General features: G+C 40.9%; 1 protein-coding gene across 1 annotated transcript in view; it reads left to right on the top strand.

Moving 5' to 3' along the window:
* The window catches only part of ppp1r14d (protein phosphatase 1 regulatory inhibitor subunit 14D), a 22,938-nt gene extending 7,964 nt beyond the window's left edge, over positions 1–14,974 (top strand). The window contains exons 2-4 of the mRNA XM_061968689.2: positions 4,137–4,217; positions 11,113–11,145; positions 14,540–14,974. Coding sequence (XP_061824673.1) covers positions 4,137–4,217; positions 11,113–11,145; positions 14,540–14,608 — 183 coding nt within the window. The 3' untranslated portion in view covers positions 14,609–14,974. The remainder of the gene's footprint in view (positions 1–4,136; positions 4,218–11,112; positions 11,146–14,539) is intronic.
* Positions 14,975–18,838: the final 3,864 nt, after the last annotated feature.

Raw genomic sequence — 18,838 nt, 5'->3', positions numbered from 1 at the left:
GAGCCCTAAAATGTAGGAAAAAAATCTATATATCGTTTTGGTTTTGAAAGTAGTTTTCAAACAACTGCGACGTTTAACCCCTAGTATATGGACTTATAATAGGCATGATCCTACATGACAGTTTTGGACATTATTATTATTGTGGTTCTTAAACCTTTTTCACCAAGTACCACCTAAGGTAAAACCTGGCTCTCCAAGTATCACCGTAATGACCAACATTCAAATATAGTAGGGTAGTAGGCCTCGGTATTCACTAAAAATAAGGCAAAGGTTTTATATTACAAATATATTTACTATGCTTGGCCACTGTAGCATTATACACAGTTGAAACAGTAACGCTGTGTTTGAATATTGGAAAATAAAACACTGTACCTTAATTAAGTGATTCTTTGGCGTACCACTAGCTGGAGCCCACGTACCACTAAAGTGGTACACGTACCACTGTTTGAGAATCCATGACATAGCGTATTCTGTTTAGTGTGCATGTGTTCTTGCTGCTGCGACACCCTTGAAATGTAGTTAAGAGTATTAAACTCTTTAACCTGCACGCCCTCTCCTGTCTCCACATCTTGGGGTCACAACTACCGCTACCGCATGCGCGTTTGTGAGATGGAATAATGATAATAATTATTATTATTATAATTATGTATTATTCTGATTTTTACAATCCACTAATGATAATCCTACATGGATCAGCTCATTTCTACTATACATTATGAAGTAAAGGGCAACTTGACTGACATTCTTCATATCACATTTGTCAGCACCATTTTGTTAAAAAACAAAAACAAAAAAAAAGATTTTTTTATAAAATAAAACAACACCAAATCATTTTAAAGCCTTTAGGCCCCTCAAAATGGCCTGATGACGTCACTGGTTCGGACATTTAATGAAAAACATTATTGATGAAACATAGACCTAACCCAGCAGGCACAATACATTGATACAATGTTGATTATACATACATGTCCTTTAAAACTGCAAAAGTGTAAAATACAAAACCCAAAACCAGTGAAGTTGGCATGTTGTGTAATTTGTAAATAAAAACAGAATACAATGATTTGCAAATCCTTTTTAACTGGTATTCAGTTGAATAAACTACAAAGACAAGATATTTAATGTTCTGACTGAGAAACTCATTTTTTTTGGCAAGTAATCATTAACTTAGAATTTAATGGCAGCAACACATTGCAAAAAAGTTGGCACAGGAGCATTTTTACCAATGTGTTACATGGCTTTTCCTTTTAACAACACTCAGTAAACATTTGGGAACTGAGGAGACCAATTCTTTAAGCTTTTCAGGCGGAATTATTTCCCATTCTTAGTTAATGTACAGCTTAAGTCTCTGTATTTTACGCTTCATAATGTGCCACACATTTTCAATGGGAGACAGCTTTGGAATACAGGCAGGCCAGTCTAGTACCCACACTCTTTTACTACGAAGCCACACTGTTGTAACACGTTCAGAATGTGGCTTGGCATTGTCTTGCTGAAATAAGCAGGGGCGTCCATGAAAAATATGTTGCTTGGATGGCAACATATGTTGCTCCAAAACCTGTATGTACCTTTCAGCATTAATGATGTCTTCACAGATGTGTAAGTTACCCATGCCTTGGACACTAATACACCCCCATACCATCACAGATGCTGGCTTTTAACTTTGCGCCTATAACAATCCAGATGATTATTTTCCTCTGTGGTCCTGAGGACACCACATCCACAGTTTCCAAAAATCATTTGAAATGTGGACTCGTCAGACCCCAGAACACTTTTAGACTTTGCATAAGATCATCTTAGATGATCTCGGGCCCAGCGAAGCCGGCGGCACTTCTGGGTGTTGTTGATAAATGGCTTTCACTTTGCATAGTAGAGTTTTAACTTGCAATAACAGATGTAGCGACGAACTGTAGTTACTGACAGTGGTTTTCTGAAGTGTTCCTGAGCCCATGTGGTGATATCCTTTAGACACTGATGTCGCTTTTTGATTGAATACCGCCTGAGGGATCAAAGGTCACAGGTATTCAACGTTGGTTTTCGTGCAGTGTAGTGATTTCTCCAGATTTTCTGAAACTTTTGATGGCATTACAGACCGTAGATGGTGAAATCCCTAAATTCTTTGTAATAGCTCGTTGAGAAATGTTGTTCTTAAACTGTTCGACAATTTGCTCACGCATTTGTTCCCAAAGTGGTGACCCTCGCCCCATCTTTGTTTGTGAATGACTGAGCATTTCATGGAAGCTGCTTTTATTCGCAGTCATGGCACCCACCTGTTCCCAATTAGCCTGTTCACCTGTGGGATGCTCCAAATAAGTGTTTGATGAGCATTCCTCAACTTTATCAGTCTTTTTTTTGCCACTTGTGCCAGCTTTTTCGAAACATGTTGCAAGCACAACATTCCAAATGAGCTAGTATTTTCAAAAAATAACAAAGTATGTCAGTTCGAACATTAAATATCTTGTCTTTGCAGTGAATTCAATTGAATATAGGTTGAAAAAAGGATTTGCAAATGAGTGTATTCCGTTTTTATTTACGATTTACACAACGTGCCATCTTCACTGGTTTTTGGTTTCCGTAGTTGTATTTGTAAATTGGGACACATTTGGGAAATTACCAAATTTCAATGGTCAAATCAACGCCACAACCTGACATTGAATAGATGTTGTCAAAAAGCATGTTGTTTCAACGTTGTATTTGAGTTGGAAAATGACCAAAATTCATTGGTCAGATCAACGTCAGAACCCAACATTGATTAAACGTCGTCAAAAAGCATGTTGTTCCAACGTAAGGTTTGAGTTGCTCAACGCCAGGACCTCATTCAACAAGTTCTCAACGTTGTTTTAATGTCTTCTTCCTGCTGGGAAACATGTAAATATTGTGGGATTTCTGATCAGGAAGTGTGCCATCTACTGGGACGTGCAGAATCTTTTTAGGACCACTCAAATTTTAACCCCAATTGTGGGGCGGTATAGTTTGGTTGGTAGAGCAGCCGTGCCAGCAACTGGAGAGTTGCAGGTTCGATCCCCGCTTCCGCCATCCTAGTCACTGCCGTAGTGTCCTTGGGCAAGACACTTTACCCACCTGCTCCCAGTGTCACCCACACTGGTTTAAAAATGTAACTTAGATATTGGGTTTTACAATGTAAAGCGCTTTGAGTCACTTGAGAAAAAGCGCTATATAAATATAATTCACTTCCCTTCACAACCCGGACTATATTTATTCCTAAATTGTTTAGCCACTGCCAACCTGATGATTTAAAGTGATTATTGTGACCCCTGAGTGGCAAGAATGTAAAAATCAGAAAAACAGAGCATTTCCAGTGCATGGTTAAACATGTTGTTCCAATTCATTTGAATAGGCGGCTGTAGCTTCCAGTTAGAATCACACGCAGGGCTTTGCAGCAATGGAAAATACATTACATGCAGAGATGCAACAATGAATTATAGCTATAAAATGAAATATATCATCCCATTTATATATTTATAATTGGAGTTAGACAGGTAAAACACAATACGAACAGCATCATTAACCAACGTGATAAAAAGAAAAAAAAAAGAAAAGGTTCCATCCTGCAGACATCAGCAGAATCTTTCTGGCAGCGTGTATCAATTAGAGGGGGCACAGGAGACCTAGCAGGAGGGTCCATCCACTCCACTACTCAGCACTTCACATTGATTAGCTCTCATCATCCAGAAAACCGTCCAAGCCATGAAACCTTCCCAACCGGAAAACTTTCCCCTAGAAAAGCAAACCAAGCTGTCAGATTTGAGCGTACACCTGCTGAGTCTGAATATACTGGTGGCCAATTTCCCTCCTGGGATTCCCCCCTTCAGTCATAAAGTCATAAAGTTTTTGATAAGACACATTTGGAATATCATTTATTCCATAGCCTCAATTAGAAGTTTAAAAAAAGTTATGACTACAATGGTGTCTTGGGCTAATAGGCACACAGGAAACATCTACGCCCTCGCTTCTTTTCCCTCCCGGTGACTCTGCTCAATGGTGTGGACAATCATTCCACTGGGATTTAGCATGGCATATATCACTGTGGGCTTTTGTCTCCTGCACACGGGTGTAACACAAGGATAGCAATGAAGGCTTACAGACAACATTGCTTCATTATATTTGGACTCATACAGGAAGAAGACATCCCAGAGCTGGAGATTGACATAGACGAGCTCTTGGAACTATCAGATGAAGGGCAAAGACTTCGACTCCAGGTAAGGTTGACACAAAACAGAGATGATCCAGCAATATGCTCTCAATATTATTTGTTTTAAATGATAAGAGTTCTTGAGGGGGAACTGCACTTTTTTTTTTTTAAAGCCACAATGCTTGTGTGAGACGAGAACACGCTTAGCGTTCTCAGTAGTCAAGACCTGCTCAGTGGCCTTGTGAGACCTGCTCAGTGGCCTTGCGGTTAGAGTGTCCGCCCTGAGACTGGAAGGTTGTGAGCTCAAACCCAAAGACTATAAAAATGGGACCCATTGCCTCCCTGCTGGCATTCAGCATCAAGGGTTGGAATTGGGGGTTAAATCAGCAAAATGATTCCCGAGCGTGGCCACGGCTGCTGCTCACTGCTCCCCTAACCTCTAAAGGGGGTGAACAAGGGGATGGGTCAAATACAGAGGATCATTTCACCACACCTCGTGTGTTTGTGACTATCGTTGGGACTTTAATTTTAACTTCTTTCCCTTTTCTGTGCATTTCTGAAATCTCGGTTTACAAACCCCTCGTTGTGAGAACTTTTTGATTTTAGAACCGTAGACAAACTAAAAATATGGCAGGGCAGCCATTTCGTGAATGGCAGCAGACCCATCGTGGGCGAGCCGAGCGATCTCTGATGCTTACTTCTCATTATTTGTCTGCACTGTGTTGCAGCTACTGTGCCACTTTGTGTGCTTTTCAAGCGTTTTTTTTTCTCAAATCAATCAATCAATGTTTATTTATATAGCCCTAAATCACAAGTGTCTCAAAGGGCTGCACAAGCCACAACGACATCCTCGGTACAGAGCCCACATAAGGGCAAGGAAAAGCTCACCCCAGTGGGACATCGATGTGAATGACTATGAGAAACCTTAGAGAGGACCGCATATGTGGGTAACCCCCCCCCCCTCTAGGGGAGACCGAATGCAATGGATGTCGAGTGGGTCTGACATAATATTGTGAGAGTCCAGTCCATAGTGGATCCAACATAATAGTGAGAGTCCAGTCCATAGTGGGGCCAGTAGGAAACCATCCCGAGTGGAGAGATGTCCCCAACTGATGCACAGGCGAGCGGTCCACCCCGGGTCCTGACTCTGGACAGCCAGCACTTCATCCATGGCCACCGGACCTGAGTGTCTCCCCCTCCACAAGGGAGAGGGGAGCAGAGGAGAAAAGAAAAGAAACGGCAGATCAACTGGTCTAACAGGGGGGCTATTTAAAGGCTAGAGTATACAAATGAGTTTTAAGATGGGACTTAAATGCTTCTACTGAGGTAGCATCTCTAACTGTTACCGGGAGGGCATTCCATAGTACTGGAGCCCGAATAGAAAACGCTCTATAGCCCGCAGACTTTTTTTGGGCTCTGGGAATCACTAATAAGCTGGAGTTCTTTGAACGCAGATTTCTTGCCGGGACATATGGTACAATACAATCGGCAAGATAGGATGGAGCTAGACCGTGTAGTATTTTATACGTAAGTAGTAAAACCTTAAAGTCGCATCTTAAGTGCACAGGAAGCCAGTGCAGGTGAGCCAGTATAGGCGTAATATGATCAAACTTTCTTGTTCTTGTCAAAAGTCTAGCAGCCGCATTTTGTACCAACTGTAATCTTTTAATGCTAGACATAGGGAGACCCGAAAATAATACGTTACAGTAATCGAGACGAGACGTAACGAACGCAGGAATAATTATCTCAGCGTCGCTAGTGGATTAATTGGAACAAACTTTTGCGATATTACGGAGATGAAAGAAGGCCGTTTTAGTAACACTCTTAATGTGTGATTCAAACGAGAGAGTTGGGTCAAAGATAATACCCAGATTCTTTACTGAGTCGCCTTGTGTAATTGTTTGGTTGTCAAATGTTAAGGTGGTATTATTAAATAAATGTCGATGTCCAGCAGAACCGATAATCAGCATTTCCGTTTTTTTGGCGTTAGGTTGCAAGAAGTTAGCGGACATCCATTGTTTAATTTCATTCAGACACGCCTCCAGCTGACTACAATCCGGCGTGTTGGTCAGCTTTAGGGGCATGTAGAGTTGGGTGTCATCAGCATAACAGTGAAAGCTAACACCGTATTTGTGTATGATGCATGTAAATACTAAAGAGTGCAGGGCCAAGAACCGAACCCTGGGGAACTCCGCACGTTACCTTAACATAGTCCGAGGTCACATTATTATGGGAGACGCACTGCATCCTGTCAGTAAGATAAGAGTTAAACCACGACAAGGCTAAGTCTGACATACCAATACGTGTTTTGATATGCTCTAATAAAATATTATGATCGACGGTATCGAAAGCAGCAGTAGCTTTTTTACATAATTATTTTAGTTTTGCTAGCTCATAATGAGTCCAAAGAGAGCAATGGACAAGCGATGTGTGCTTTGAAACATTCAGGAAGTACCCACAGCATTGTTGACACTGCCTTCCCCCCCACCCCTCCCTTCCATTGCATGCAAAGACGATTAACAGACAAGGTAAAGTGGATATACTTTTTTGTTCCTAATCCTTGTAGCAACCTGGCTGTTAAAGAAAGTAGTTTTGTGATTTCACCACAGGGTTAGTGACAGTGTGTGTGCGTGTAAGCAAGGAGACTGTGAAAGGAGGTCAGTTCAGTCAGTAGTTGTTATTTTGGCTTTGGTAATAAAAGGATAGTTGGATAAAGAATACATAGACATAAGGAGGTTACTCTCAAAGGTGCACTATGCAGCAACCAAAACATTTTAGTGAAATTTCTAGAAGAAACAGGTTTATGGAATATAATTTAGTATACCAGTCTACATGTGCTTTGTGGACTTGGAGAAGGCATTCGATCGTGTCCCTCGGGAGGTCCTGTGGAGAGTGCTCAGAGAGTATGGGGTATCGGACTGTCTGATTGTGGCGGTCCGCTCCCTGTATGATCAGTGTCAGAGCTTGGTCCACATTGCCGGCAGTAAGTCGGACACGTTTCCAGTGAGGGTTGGACTCCGCCAAGGCTGCCCTTTGTCACCGGTTCTGTTCATAACTTTCATGGACAGAATTTCTAGGCACAGTCAAGGCGTTGAGGGGATCCAGTTTGGTGGCTGCAAGATTAGGTCTCTGCTTTTTGCAGATGATGTGGTCCTGATAGCTTCATCTGGCCAGGATCTTCAGCTCTCACTGGATCGGTTCGCAGCCGAGTGTGAAGCGACTGGGATGAGAATCAGCACCTCCAAGTCAGAGTCCATGGTTCTCGCCCGGAAAAGGGTGGAATGCCATCTCCAATTTGGGGTGTAGACCCTGCCCCAAGTGGAGTAGTTCAAGTACCTCGAAGTCTTGTTCACGAGTGAGGGAAGAGTGGATCGTGAGATCGACAGGCGAATCGGTGCGGCATCTTCAGTAATGCGGACGCTGTATCGATCCATTGTGGTGAAGAAGGAGCTGAGCCGGAAGGCAAAGCTCTCAATTTACCGGTCGATTTACGTTCCCATCCTCACCTATGGTCATGAGCTTTGGGTTATGACCGAAAGGACAAGATCACGGGTACAAGCACCCAAAATGTGTTTCCTCCGCCGAGTGGCGGGGCTCTCCCTTAGAGATAGGGTGAGAAGCTCTGCGATCCGGGGGGATCTCAAAGTAAAGCTGCTGCTCCTCCACATCGAGAGGAGCCAGATGAGGTGGTTCGGGCATCTGGTCAGGATGCCACCCGAACACCTCCCTAGGGAGGTGTTTAGGGCACATCCAACCGGTAGGAGGCCACGGGGAAGACCCAGGACACGTTGGGAAGACTATGTCTCCCGGCTGGCCTGGGAACGCCTCGGGATTCCCCGGGAAGAGCTGGACGAAATGGCTGGGGAGAGGGAAGTCTGGGCTTCCCTGCTTAGGCTGCTGCCCCCGCGACCCGACCTTGGATAAGCGGAAGAAGATGGATGGATGGAATTTAGTATGGGAAGGTACCATATATCTATGTGAGAGAAGGAGAAGGGGGGGAACTCTGGTTCACACTACAATAAAGTAGGTGGCGGTAATGCACCTTTAATGTTGAGTGCCCCACCATAAAACAACAAAAAAGAAGAACAACCACCCCTGTGATTTGTTTAATATACAGTACCGTATAGCGATTTGTATTGCGCTTAAAGTGTAAAAAATTTATTTTTGTCAAAGCTGGAACCCATTATTAATTTTTACATTGTTTCCTGTAGAGAACTTGGATTCGATATACAAACTTTTCAATTTAGGAACCACGGTCAAGAGCCAACTTCGTTTTTAAATCGAAGTTCCATTATAGGAAGTGGCTAACAATGAAGAATTAATCTATTCCGCCTCTAGAGCACTCTAAAAAACATCCAAAAACCACCGACAACGCTCCATTAGCATGCAATTATCTGCTTATTTATTAAGCTGTAGCGACATGATTATTGTAAGAGCTAACACTTAGAGAACTACTTTTCTGGTGTCGTGACACATCACCTTGTTCATATTGCTCCTTCGACCACTAGCGAGCAGCCAGCTACTAGCTACTAGCAACATCTACGAAAAACGTTGGTTGCAACCCGCCATAAAATAAAGAAGAAGGAACTTGAGCTGCTTCTGATGCTGCTGTATTGCTTTTGAGTTTGGAAAAGTTCATGCTAATTTATGCATCATGCATCTCATCTGTGTAGTAGAAGGTTGTGAAGTTGGTCCACTTTGAAAATCCACAAACTTGATACTAAATGGTGCTAAACAAATAGAATGCAGCATAAAACTATCGCTAGGAAGCATTTTTTTTATTTAAATCTGAGCACTAAGGATTATTTTGAATTCAGCAGTTTAAGGAGCGCACATGTGCTGAAAGATACAACCATCCTACCAGTCAACATCTCAGTGAGAGAGAATATTGTAAGTCACTGTTTAGTTTTAAAATATCCAGGGTGTACCCCGCTTTCTGCCCGAATGCAGCTGGGATAGGCTCCGGCACCCCCCGTGACCCCGAGAGGGACAAGTGGTGGAAAATTGGATGGATGTTTAGCAATAGTGCTACATGATAACATTCCAAGGATCTCAGGAAGTTGGCAATTATAGGTAGCAAACACAAAAAGTGCCGTCTTTGCTGTTGTTGACAATTATGATTTGACAGAGAGCATAGCAACGCACACTACCGTTGTTCTGTGAAGTCAGCGCGCCCAGGAAGGAAGTTATGGTAATGCCCAAAATGACCAAAATACCGTAAATATATATATCATGTTACTATGAAAGTGCCTGTCACTACATTACACACATACTTAGAGCATGTATAAACAAATGTTGATGAAGGCTTTTGATGTTTTTTAGAGGGCTTTATAGGTGGAATTCATCATTACCTGCATTGTTAGCCCCCTCTTACTAGCAGTTTTTCACTATTTAGAATGCACAGAAAAGGCAAAGACGTGTTTTTGTCTCACATAAATATTGTGGATGATGGACAAAATAAAATAAAAATTGCAGTGCCCCCTTTAACTGTACCCAACTCAACAGCATGTCAGCAGCTCTTAATCACCATAGTTATATTCTCACCTTTGAAAACACGTCAAAATAAAGTTGGTCAGAGTTGGGAAATTGTCAAAGTGCTGAATGATTGGAAGGGGAGCGAGGTAGGTTAAGGGGATTTTCTTCAGACCGGTGAGTGTTAAATACACTTGCAGGTAAAGAATGAATCCCACCTTTTTGTAAGAAACAGCAAACTGAAGGAAAAAGTAGTAACATGAGGGGTGCAAGGGTGTCCAAAACTGTTTTACCAAGGGACACATACAGCAAAATAGAAGGCTGCAGGAGGCCACGTTGAAAGGTTTTCAAAATTTAAAACGTTTAAAAAGATGGTAAAAATCAATCCAATGTAGGTCAATACATACTGTACTAGCTTAAAAAAAGTTAATATAATAAAATATATAATTCATAATACAATTATTTTGTCTGTACAATAAAAAATTAGTTGCACAATTATTTGGGCACACCTGTAAAAATGCATCATAGTGATGATAATGGCTAAGATATAATGGTGTTTAAATTGTACTGTAAAATCACAAAAACATGTATAGTTTTGCATAATCTCAACACACATTCATTTGTTTAATTATTATGTTGGCTGTTGTCAAGAAAACATTGGTGAAAGCAGTTTCTTTCTTAAAAGTGTGACAATTTTTTTCTAAAAACCTTCTAAATTACAGATGACTGCATAGTGTCCAATATCAAGTCAATGGATCAGATAACATTTCAACATTGTGTTACTGTTTGACTCGGGAATATATTTGTTTTGTATGCTTAGATCTGAACTAACACTTGTCATGCTCAACGCTGCAATGTTCATAAACAGTGGAAAAAAAGTGTTGGGGTACAGGAAGTACAACTTGGGAGTATTGTGATGTGTGTGGAGGTATTTTTCCCTATTGATCAACATTGGAGCGATCATACATCACAAGAAGATGACCTGGCTATTCATTTGTAGTTCATCCCAAAAAGGTCGAGACTCTAAGGTTTCCCCAAACAAAACTGCAGCCAGGCCTTTTTGGACCTAGCTTTTACCAAGTTGGAAGCATATTGTCTAAAACAGTGGTTCTCAAACTTTTTTCACCAAGTACAAACTGTACCACCTCAGAAAACACTTGGCTCTCCAAGTACCACCTTATAGACCAACCTTAAAATACAGTATCATAGTAGGGCTTAATATTTATTAAAAACAAGGCAAAGGTTTTGTTTAACACGTACATTTAATATTTTTGGCCGCTATAACATTACACACAGTTTGAATAGTAACAATGTGTTTGAATATTTATTTAAGTGATTCTTAATTCTAGCGTTATGCGTACCGCAGTTTGAGAATAGCTGGTCTAAAATGATGAAAAATCTGGTGAAAATGCAAAAACAAACAGTCTGTCCCGAAACTTTTGACCATATTGTGAAGTAATGTCTAACATACTTTTACTGCATTTTGGTAGGAGTTGTTGCAGGAATGCGGGAAGCCAATAGAGGTGAGACATGCACCATTACTTGTACCGTTAGGCCATTCCACTGAATCAGTGCCTTTTGGCTGTTGTAATTATTTAAAAAAAAAATCCTTATATTTCTGTCTTTCTTTTGATATTAAAACTACTCAAAATGTGTATTTGCCCATGTGAGTGTGAGTGAATTATATTTACAGGTAAAAGCCAGTAAATTAGAATATTTTGAAAAACTTGATTTATTTCAGTAATTGCATTCAAAAGGTGTAACTTTTACATTATATTTATTCATTGCACACAGACTGATGCATTCAAATGTTTATTTCATTTAATTTTGATGATTTGAAGTGGCAACAAATGAAAATCCAAAATTCCGTGTGTCACAAAATTAGAATATTACTTAAGGCTAATACAAAAAAGGGATTTTTAGAAATGTTGGCCAACTGAAAAGTATGAAAATGAAAAATATGAGCATGTACAATACTCAATACTTGGTTGGAGCTCCTTTTGCCTCAATTACTGCGTTAATGCGGCGTGGCATGGAGTCGATGAGTTTCTGGCACTGCTCAGGTGTTATGAGAGCCCAGGTTGCTCTGATAGTGGCCTTCAACTCTTCTGCGTTTTTGGGTCTGGCATTCTGCATCTTCCTTTTCACAATACCCCACAGATTTTCTATGGGGCTAAGGTCAGGGGAGTTGGCGGGCCAATTTAGAACAGAAATACCATGGTCCGTAAACCAGGCACGGGTAGATTTTGCGCTGTGTGCAGGCGCCAAGTCCTGTTGGAACTTGAAATCTCCATCTCCATAGAGCAGGTCAGCAGCAGGAAGCATGAAGTGCTCTAAAACTTGCTGGTAGACGGCTGCGTTGACCCTGGATCTCAGGAAACAGAGTGGACCGACACCAGCAGATGACATGGCACCCCAAACCATCACTGATGGTGGAAACTTTACACTAGACTTCAGGCAACGTGGATCCTGTGCCTCTCCTGTCTTCCTCCAGACTCTGGGACCTCGATTTCCAAAGGAAATGCAAAATTTGCTTTCGTCAGAAAACATGACTTTGGACCACTCAGCAGCAGTCCAGCTGGTGTCGGTCCACTCTGTTTCCTGAGATCCAGGGTCAACGCAGCCGTCTACCAGCAAGTTTTAGAGCACTTCATGCTTCCTGCTGCTGACCTGCTCTATGGAGATGGAGATTTCAAGTTCCAACAGGACTTGGCGCCTGCACACAGCGCAAAATCTACCCGTGCCTGGTTTACGGACCATGGTATTTCTGTTCTAAATTGGCCCGCCAACTCCCCTGACCTTAGCCCCATAGAAAATCTGTGGGGTATTGTGAAAAGGAAGATGCAGAATGCCAGACCCAAAAACGCAGAAGAGTTGAAGGCCACTATCAGAGCAACCTGGGCTCTCATAAGACCTGAGCAGTGCCAGAAACTCATCGACTCCATGCCACGCCGCATTAACGCAGTAATTGAGGCAAAAGGAGCTCCAACCAAGTATTGAGTATTGTACATGCTCATATTTTTCATTTTCATACTTTTCAGTTGGCCAACATTTCTAAAAATCCCTTTTTTGTATTAGCCTTACACAATATTCTAATTTTGTGACACACGGAATTTTGGATTTTCATTTGTTGCCACTTCAAATCATCAAAATTAAATGAAATAAACATTTGAATGCATCAGTCTGTGTGCAATGAATAAATATAATGTACAAGTTACACCTTTTGAATGCAATTACTGAAATAAATCAAGTTTTTCAAAATATTCTAATTTACTGGCTTTTACCTGTATATAGCGCTTTTTCTCTAGTGACTCTAGGCGCTTTTACATAGTGACCTGGGAGCAGGTGGGTAACGTGTCTTGCCCAAGGACACAACGGCAATGCCTAGGATGGCGGAAGCGGGGCTCAAACCTGAAACCCTCAAGTTGCTGGCACGGCCACTCTACCAACCGAGCTATACCGCCCCGTGTCAATCAAATATATTTCATTTTTAACTAGATTTGACTCATTGACAGGAATTACTTTTTAATAGGCATGTCTCAATCAACATGTTTGGCCTCTGATCCTTACCAAATCTTTTGGCCTCAGATTCAATCCGATTTTGAGTCCTGATCCAAAGCATTAACACATTTTTTATTAAGCTTATCTTATTAAATTTTGAATTTGCTAGTATTGTTTTAAATCCGTGGTATTGAATGCTACATACACTTTAACAAAATAAAGTGGCTAGTGCACAATAACCAAACATAAACAAAAATTACTATTGGCTCCCATTTAAATCAATTGGGTTTTGCCTTCAAAGCCTTCCTGTATCCACAGAATTTGTAAACAAAAACAAATTGGCCAAAAAAGTGATTCTGATAAGAACAAAAGAAAGAAAAGTATTGATTTAGTATCGTTTATACTAGGTATCGACAGTATCCACATCTGGATCGATCACCCCTACTCAGTGGCCTAGTGGTTAGAGTGTCCGCCCTGAGATCGGTAGGTTGTGAGTTCAAACCCCGGCCGAGTCATACCAAAGACTATAAAAATGGGACCCATTACCTCCCTGCTTGGCACTCAGCATCAAGGGTTGGAATTGGGGGTTAAATCACCAAAATGATTCCCGGGCGCGGCCACCGCTGCTGCCCACTGCTCCCCTCACCTCCCAGGGGGTGATCAAGGGTGATGGGTCAAATGCAGAGAATAATCTCGCCACACCTAGTGTGTGTGTGACAATCATTGGTACTTTAACTTTAACTTTAACTTTTAGCGGTTAGCTTCTTGTGTCGTCCTGCTTAGTGTGTCTTAGCCATTCCTTTTCCTCGAGTCCTCCAGTGATGTACTTGGAAGACATTTTATTACTAATCAACTTTAACTAAACTTTTTTTTACCGCCATGGTGGTGTGGATTAGTATGTTGGAAGCGGCTACGCACTGTGGATAGACATTTGTTGCTGCTTGCTCTCAAATTCCAGCCAGCGTTCTGGCGAGACATGCCCCGAGCTGGAATTTACACAACCCCTGCATGGAATCCTGAAATGTAATTGTGTCTACTTGAGTGTGCGTTCCTTTGAAGGATTATTTCACGAGTACAATCTTTAACATGTAAAGACAGAGCTGTCGTAAAGATCCCAGTGACAACACTAAAGAGTGATGTCTGACTGAATTGGACATAGAATATATATACAATTTTAAAAATAATTTTAAATGATTGATTCCATGGTAAAGTATGATTTTGGGCACAGGCAACAAAGGCAATTAACTTTTTATTTCATAGATAATTTTGTTGTTCATTTATATATTTTACTTCCCGGGTACGCAATTGGCACCAATTCAGTGGCATGGTCCAGTAATGACACATTTTGAACTGTTTCGCAGAGAAAATGTTCTAATCTTAAGCTTGTTGTCATTGTTTTGTGTGTCTTGTCTGCAGGATTTTGTCAACGAGCTGCTCTATAGGATAAAGGGACTACGTAAAATGTCAGGCCCGTTGAAGAAGTAGTTGCTGTTGGTCAGTTAAGAACAACAACACATCGGGACAATAGGTTTTGATTTGTTTACCATTTGGAGGCCTGGGCTTGTGGTTCACATGCACAGAGTATTGGGAGTCTTCCGTTTCTCTTACCAGGTCAGCCTCAATTATTACAACACCAAAGCAGTCTATCAATATTCTAACTATTCAATAAACTTTAAAATTCGGATTTGTGAATTGCTGTAACATCATGTCTCCTCTGGATATAGTACTGTAATGTACATCTTATGAAAGCTGTACTTAGATGTTTTTCCTTTGTGTAAGACTGAATATGTTTGCTTGCTTGCTCATGTAAATACATATTTGTTTGTTTTAAGAGTGTTGAATTGCAATAAAATAAGGCATTTTCAATACTCAGAGTCAATTTTAATTCAGTGAAGTCACAACTTCTGATATTATTTATTCCACATATGCAGTACAATTGTTAAAATATTGTCCCAAATATTGCGGCTTCACTTTGTTTTGTTTTTCCTTAAACCATATTTTACAAAATGTTTGGCTTAATTAAGCATTTCCAAGCATAAAAACTGCTAAATTAACCGAAAATATCAATACTACAGTATAGTACTGGCCACTAGGTGACTGAACTAATTAGAGCGCGCTGTTCAGTATCCTGGCCACTGATTGGTTCAGCCTCAGGCAGCATTACTATATTGGATTAAAAGATTTTTCGAAGGTCTTAAACATATTCGATTTGTAATGATTACTACTTCACAGAAATGTGCTTATCAATTAACCGCGATAAATGAGGGACGACTGTATATTACATTATTTCCTTTCATGTAGGGTACCAATAAATACAACCGGCTAGGTGCTTCTCTTAAAGCAGGGGTCTTCAAGGTTTTCCAGGCCAAGGGCCCCCAGACTGACGGACAGATGAAGCGAGAACCCCCTACTTATATCTCTTGTATGAAAATGTTTTATAAATTAAACTGGTCCTAAAGGTACCTTTTTATTGTGCAATAGTAACATATTGAAATTATATAGTGTCGCTGATAGCTAGTTGGCAACTAGCGCACTAATCGCTAGCTGACAACTAGCACGCTAATTGCTTGCTGACAATTGGAGCACTTATTGCGAATTGGCAACTGGTGCAATAATCCCTAGCTGACAATTGGCGTGTTTATAGCTAGCTGACAACTGGCACGTTAATCGCTAAGTGTGCACTAATTGAAGCTGACAAGTGGTGCGCTAATCAGTAGCTAACTATTGCCGCACACGTTGGTCGCTTACAACATGTGAGCTAATTGCTAGGTGAAAACTGGCGCAATAATTGTTAGCTGGCAACTGGAGCACTAATTGCTAGCTGAAAACTAGTGCGCTAATTACAAGCTGATAACAAGCAAGCTTATCGCAAGCTATCTTATATGCTAACATTAAACACAATAATATAATAATTATTCATTCAACTTAGTTGTGTTGGAGCAATGTGTGTGTTTAAAAAACATTTAAAGGGGAACATTATCACCAGACCTATGTAAGCGTCAATATATACCTTGATGTTGCAGAAAAAAGACCATATATTTTTTAACCGATTTCTGAACTCTAAATGGGTGAATTTTGGCGAATTAAACGCCTTTCTACTATTCGCTCTCGGAGCGATGACGTCACAACGTGACGTCACATCGGGAAGCAATCCGCCATTTTCTCACTTTCGTCGGTGTGTTGTCGGAGGGTGTAACAACACGAACAGGGACGGATTCAAGTTGCACCAGTGGCCCAAAGATGCGAAAGTGGCAAGAAATTGGACGAAATTTGTTCAAAATACGAGGCTGTGGGGAAAGCCGACGAAATGGTCAGTCGTTTGTTCCGCAACACTTTACCGACGAAAGCTATGCTACGACAGAGATGGCATGAATGTGTGGATATCCTGCGACACTCAAAGCAGATGCTGACATCAACTCCAAAACTGGACAGATCAGCTTTCAGGAAAAGAGAGCGGATGAGAGTATGTCTACAGAATATATTAATTGATGAAAACTTTATTCATTACTCACGGTTTTACGTAAATTATTATACATAAACTGTGTTTACCAGTAATTTAGCTTAAAAACATTTATTTTTTTCAATCATTCGAGTACATTCGGGTAGTCTTGTGTAATGCAGTATTTTGTGTCTATTTAGGTATAGTTAACCTGAGTGCTGAAATCGTGGAAAAATATATGTTCTTAGCGCGCCTGAAATGGGCTGTCTGCACTCTCAAAGTGCATGTTGTTGCCAAATGTATTTCATATGCTGTAAACCTAGTTCATAGTTGTTAGTTTCCTTTAATGCCAAACAAACACATACCAATCGTTGGTTAGAAGGCGATCGCCGAATTCGTCCTCGTTTTCTCCCATGTCGCTGGCTGTCGTGTCATTTTCGTCGGTTTCGCTTGCATACGGTTCAAACCGATATGGCTCAATAGCTTCAGTTTCTTCTTCAATTTCGTTTTCGCTACCTGCCTCCACACTACAACCATCCGTTTCAATACATGCGTAATCTGTTGAATCGCTTAAGCCGCTGAAATCCGAGTCTGAATCCGAGCTTATGTCGCTATATCTTGCTGTTCTATCCGCCATGTTTGTTTGTATTGGCATCACTGTGTGACGTCACAGGAAAATGGACGTGTGTATATAACGATGGTTAAAATCAGGCACTTTGAAGCTTTTTTTAGGGATATTGCGTGATGGGTAAAATTTTGAAAAAAACTTTGAAAAATAAAATAAGCCACTGGGAACTGATTTTTAATGGTTTTAACCCTTCTGAAATTGTGATAATGTTCCCCTTTAAATTTGATATACATTTGGCATGGGCAATGCACCATTTTTTTTTTTTTTAGAAAAAACTAAAATTTTACAACCCCCCTGCAGTACTTTTGCACACCCTTTTGAGGTCGCGAACGCCCTATTGAAGACCTCTTTCTCAAAAGTAGTTGATTGCCATTACATAACAATTACAGACTGCACTCTAAAATGGTAATCAGGATATCATTTCCAGAAAGCAATGTCTGACATTTATCGTTCGAGCTGAGGGGTGTGTGGACATGTCAAGTTTAGGAGTAAACACAGCAAAAATCGTCAGCAGGAAGCGCCATTAAGAATGCACCCATTATCCTCTCCCATTTCCTGTCTGTGGTGTGTGTACGACATGGCCAGAGAAGGCAAACACATTAACTACAGCCATACGAACCTTAATGGAGCCCCCGGAGGAGAGCGTGATGATGGTTCCTTCCCGGTTGGCGAGACGGTGATGCATCCTGATGAGACTGCACTCTGCTGGTCTCCCTGTCACACATAAGGGTCTTTTGGCTCCATTAGGGTCCATTACAGTAATTTGCTTGGATCTCTTCTATTTCCACTGTAAAGGCCGTCTACAGTAGGAGAACACGCGGTTGGTTGAACTTGTCACATTTTTTACTCTACTGTGAATTGCTCATCATCAAAACATCTGTCAAGAGTCATTCTTACATTACACTGAAGCTGAAGATGTTGGCTTTAAACTAAGGATGCACAATATTTTTATTTTCAAGCTGGCAATAACCGTGAACTTATTTACCTCTATTATTTTTCAAATGCAGATTTAGTTTATGTAGTTTATGCACTCCTGTGTGTAAGAAAGACTCAAAGGTGAATTTGACAAGTTGTACCTGTAGATTAATCCTAACCAAATATGACATCACCACTGAAACTAACTAACATCACATTCATAAATTAATAATGACTCTTATGTCCTGATTAACATGTTTGCGAGCAAAACATACATCAGAAAAAAAGCGGCAGTTAAGAAGAGCTAACCATGGCTCCAGAAGGTCTGCTGTCGAAAGTGTCAATAACGATTGTGTATCCCTGATATCCCTGGGGTCAAGTGTATCACTAATTTGTCTGCATTGTTTTATTTCCCATGATATGATTGACTGCTTAGCATGCTTGGACATACACACGGCATGTAACTCACATGAAGGAGGGACTGGCTGCGTCCCACATGACCGACGGAAGCCATGTTTGTTTACTTTGGTGAGTTTCAATGAAGTTAAGACCTCCCACAAGATTGGTAATTGTTCACCTTAATATACATCCAGCAGAGTATGGGTAATCTCGCCTGATTGGAGCATTTTTATTATTATCGCTTATCGGTGCTATTTATCTCATGTTATTGAATTATCGGTGTGACGTCATAATTCCTGTTAATTACCGGTCCGATAATTATTTCCACCATTAC

The sequence above is a fragment of the Nerophis lumbriciformis genome, linkage group LG08 (assembly GCF_033978685.3).
Source record: "Nerophis lumbriciformis linkage group LG08, RoL_Nlum_v2.1, whole genome shotgun sequence".
Lineage (NCBI taxonomy): Eukaryota > Metazoa > Chordata > Actinopteri > Syngnathiformes > Syngnathidae > Nerophis > Nerophis lumbriciformis.
This window is presented reverse-complemented; position numbering and strand designations above follow the sequence as displayed.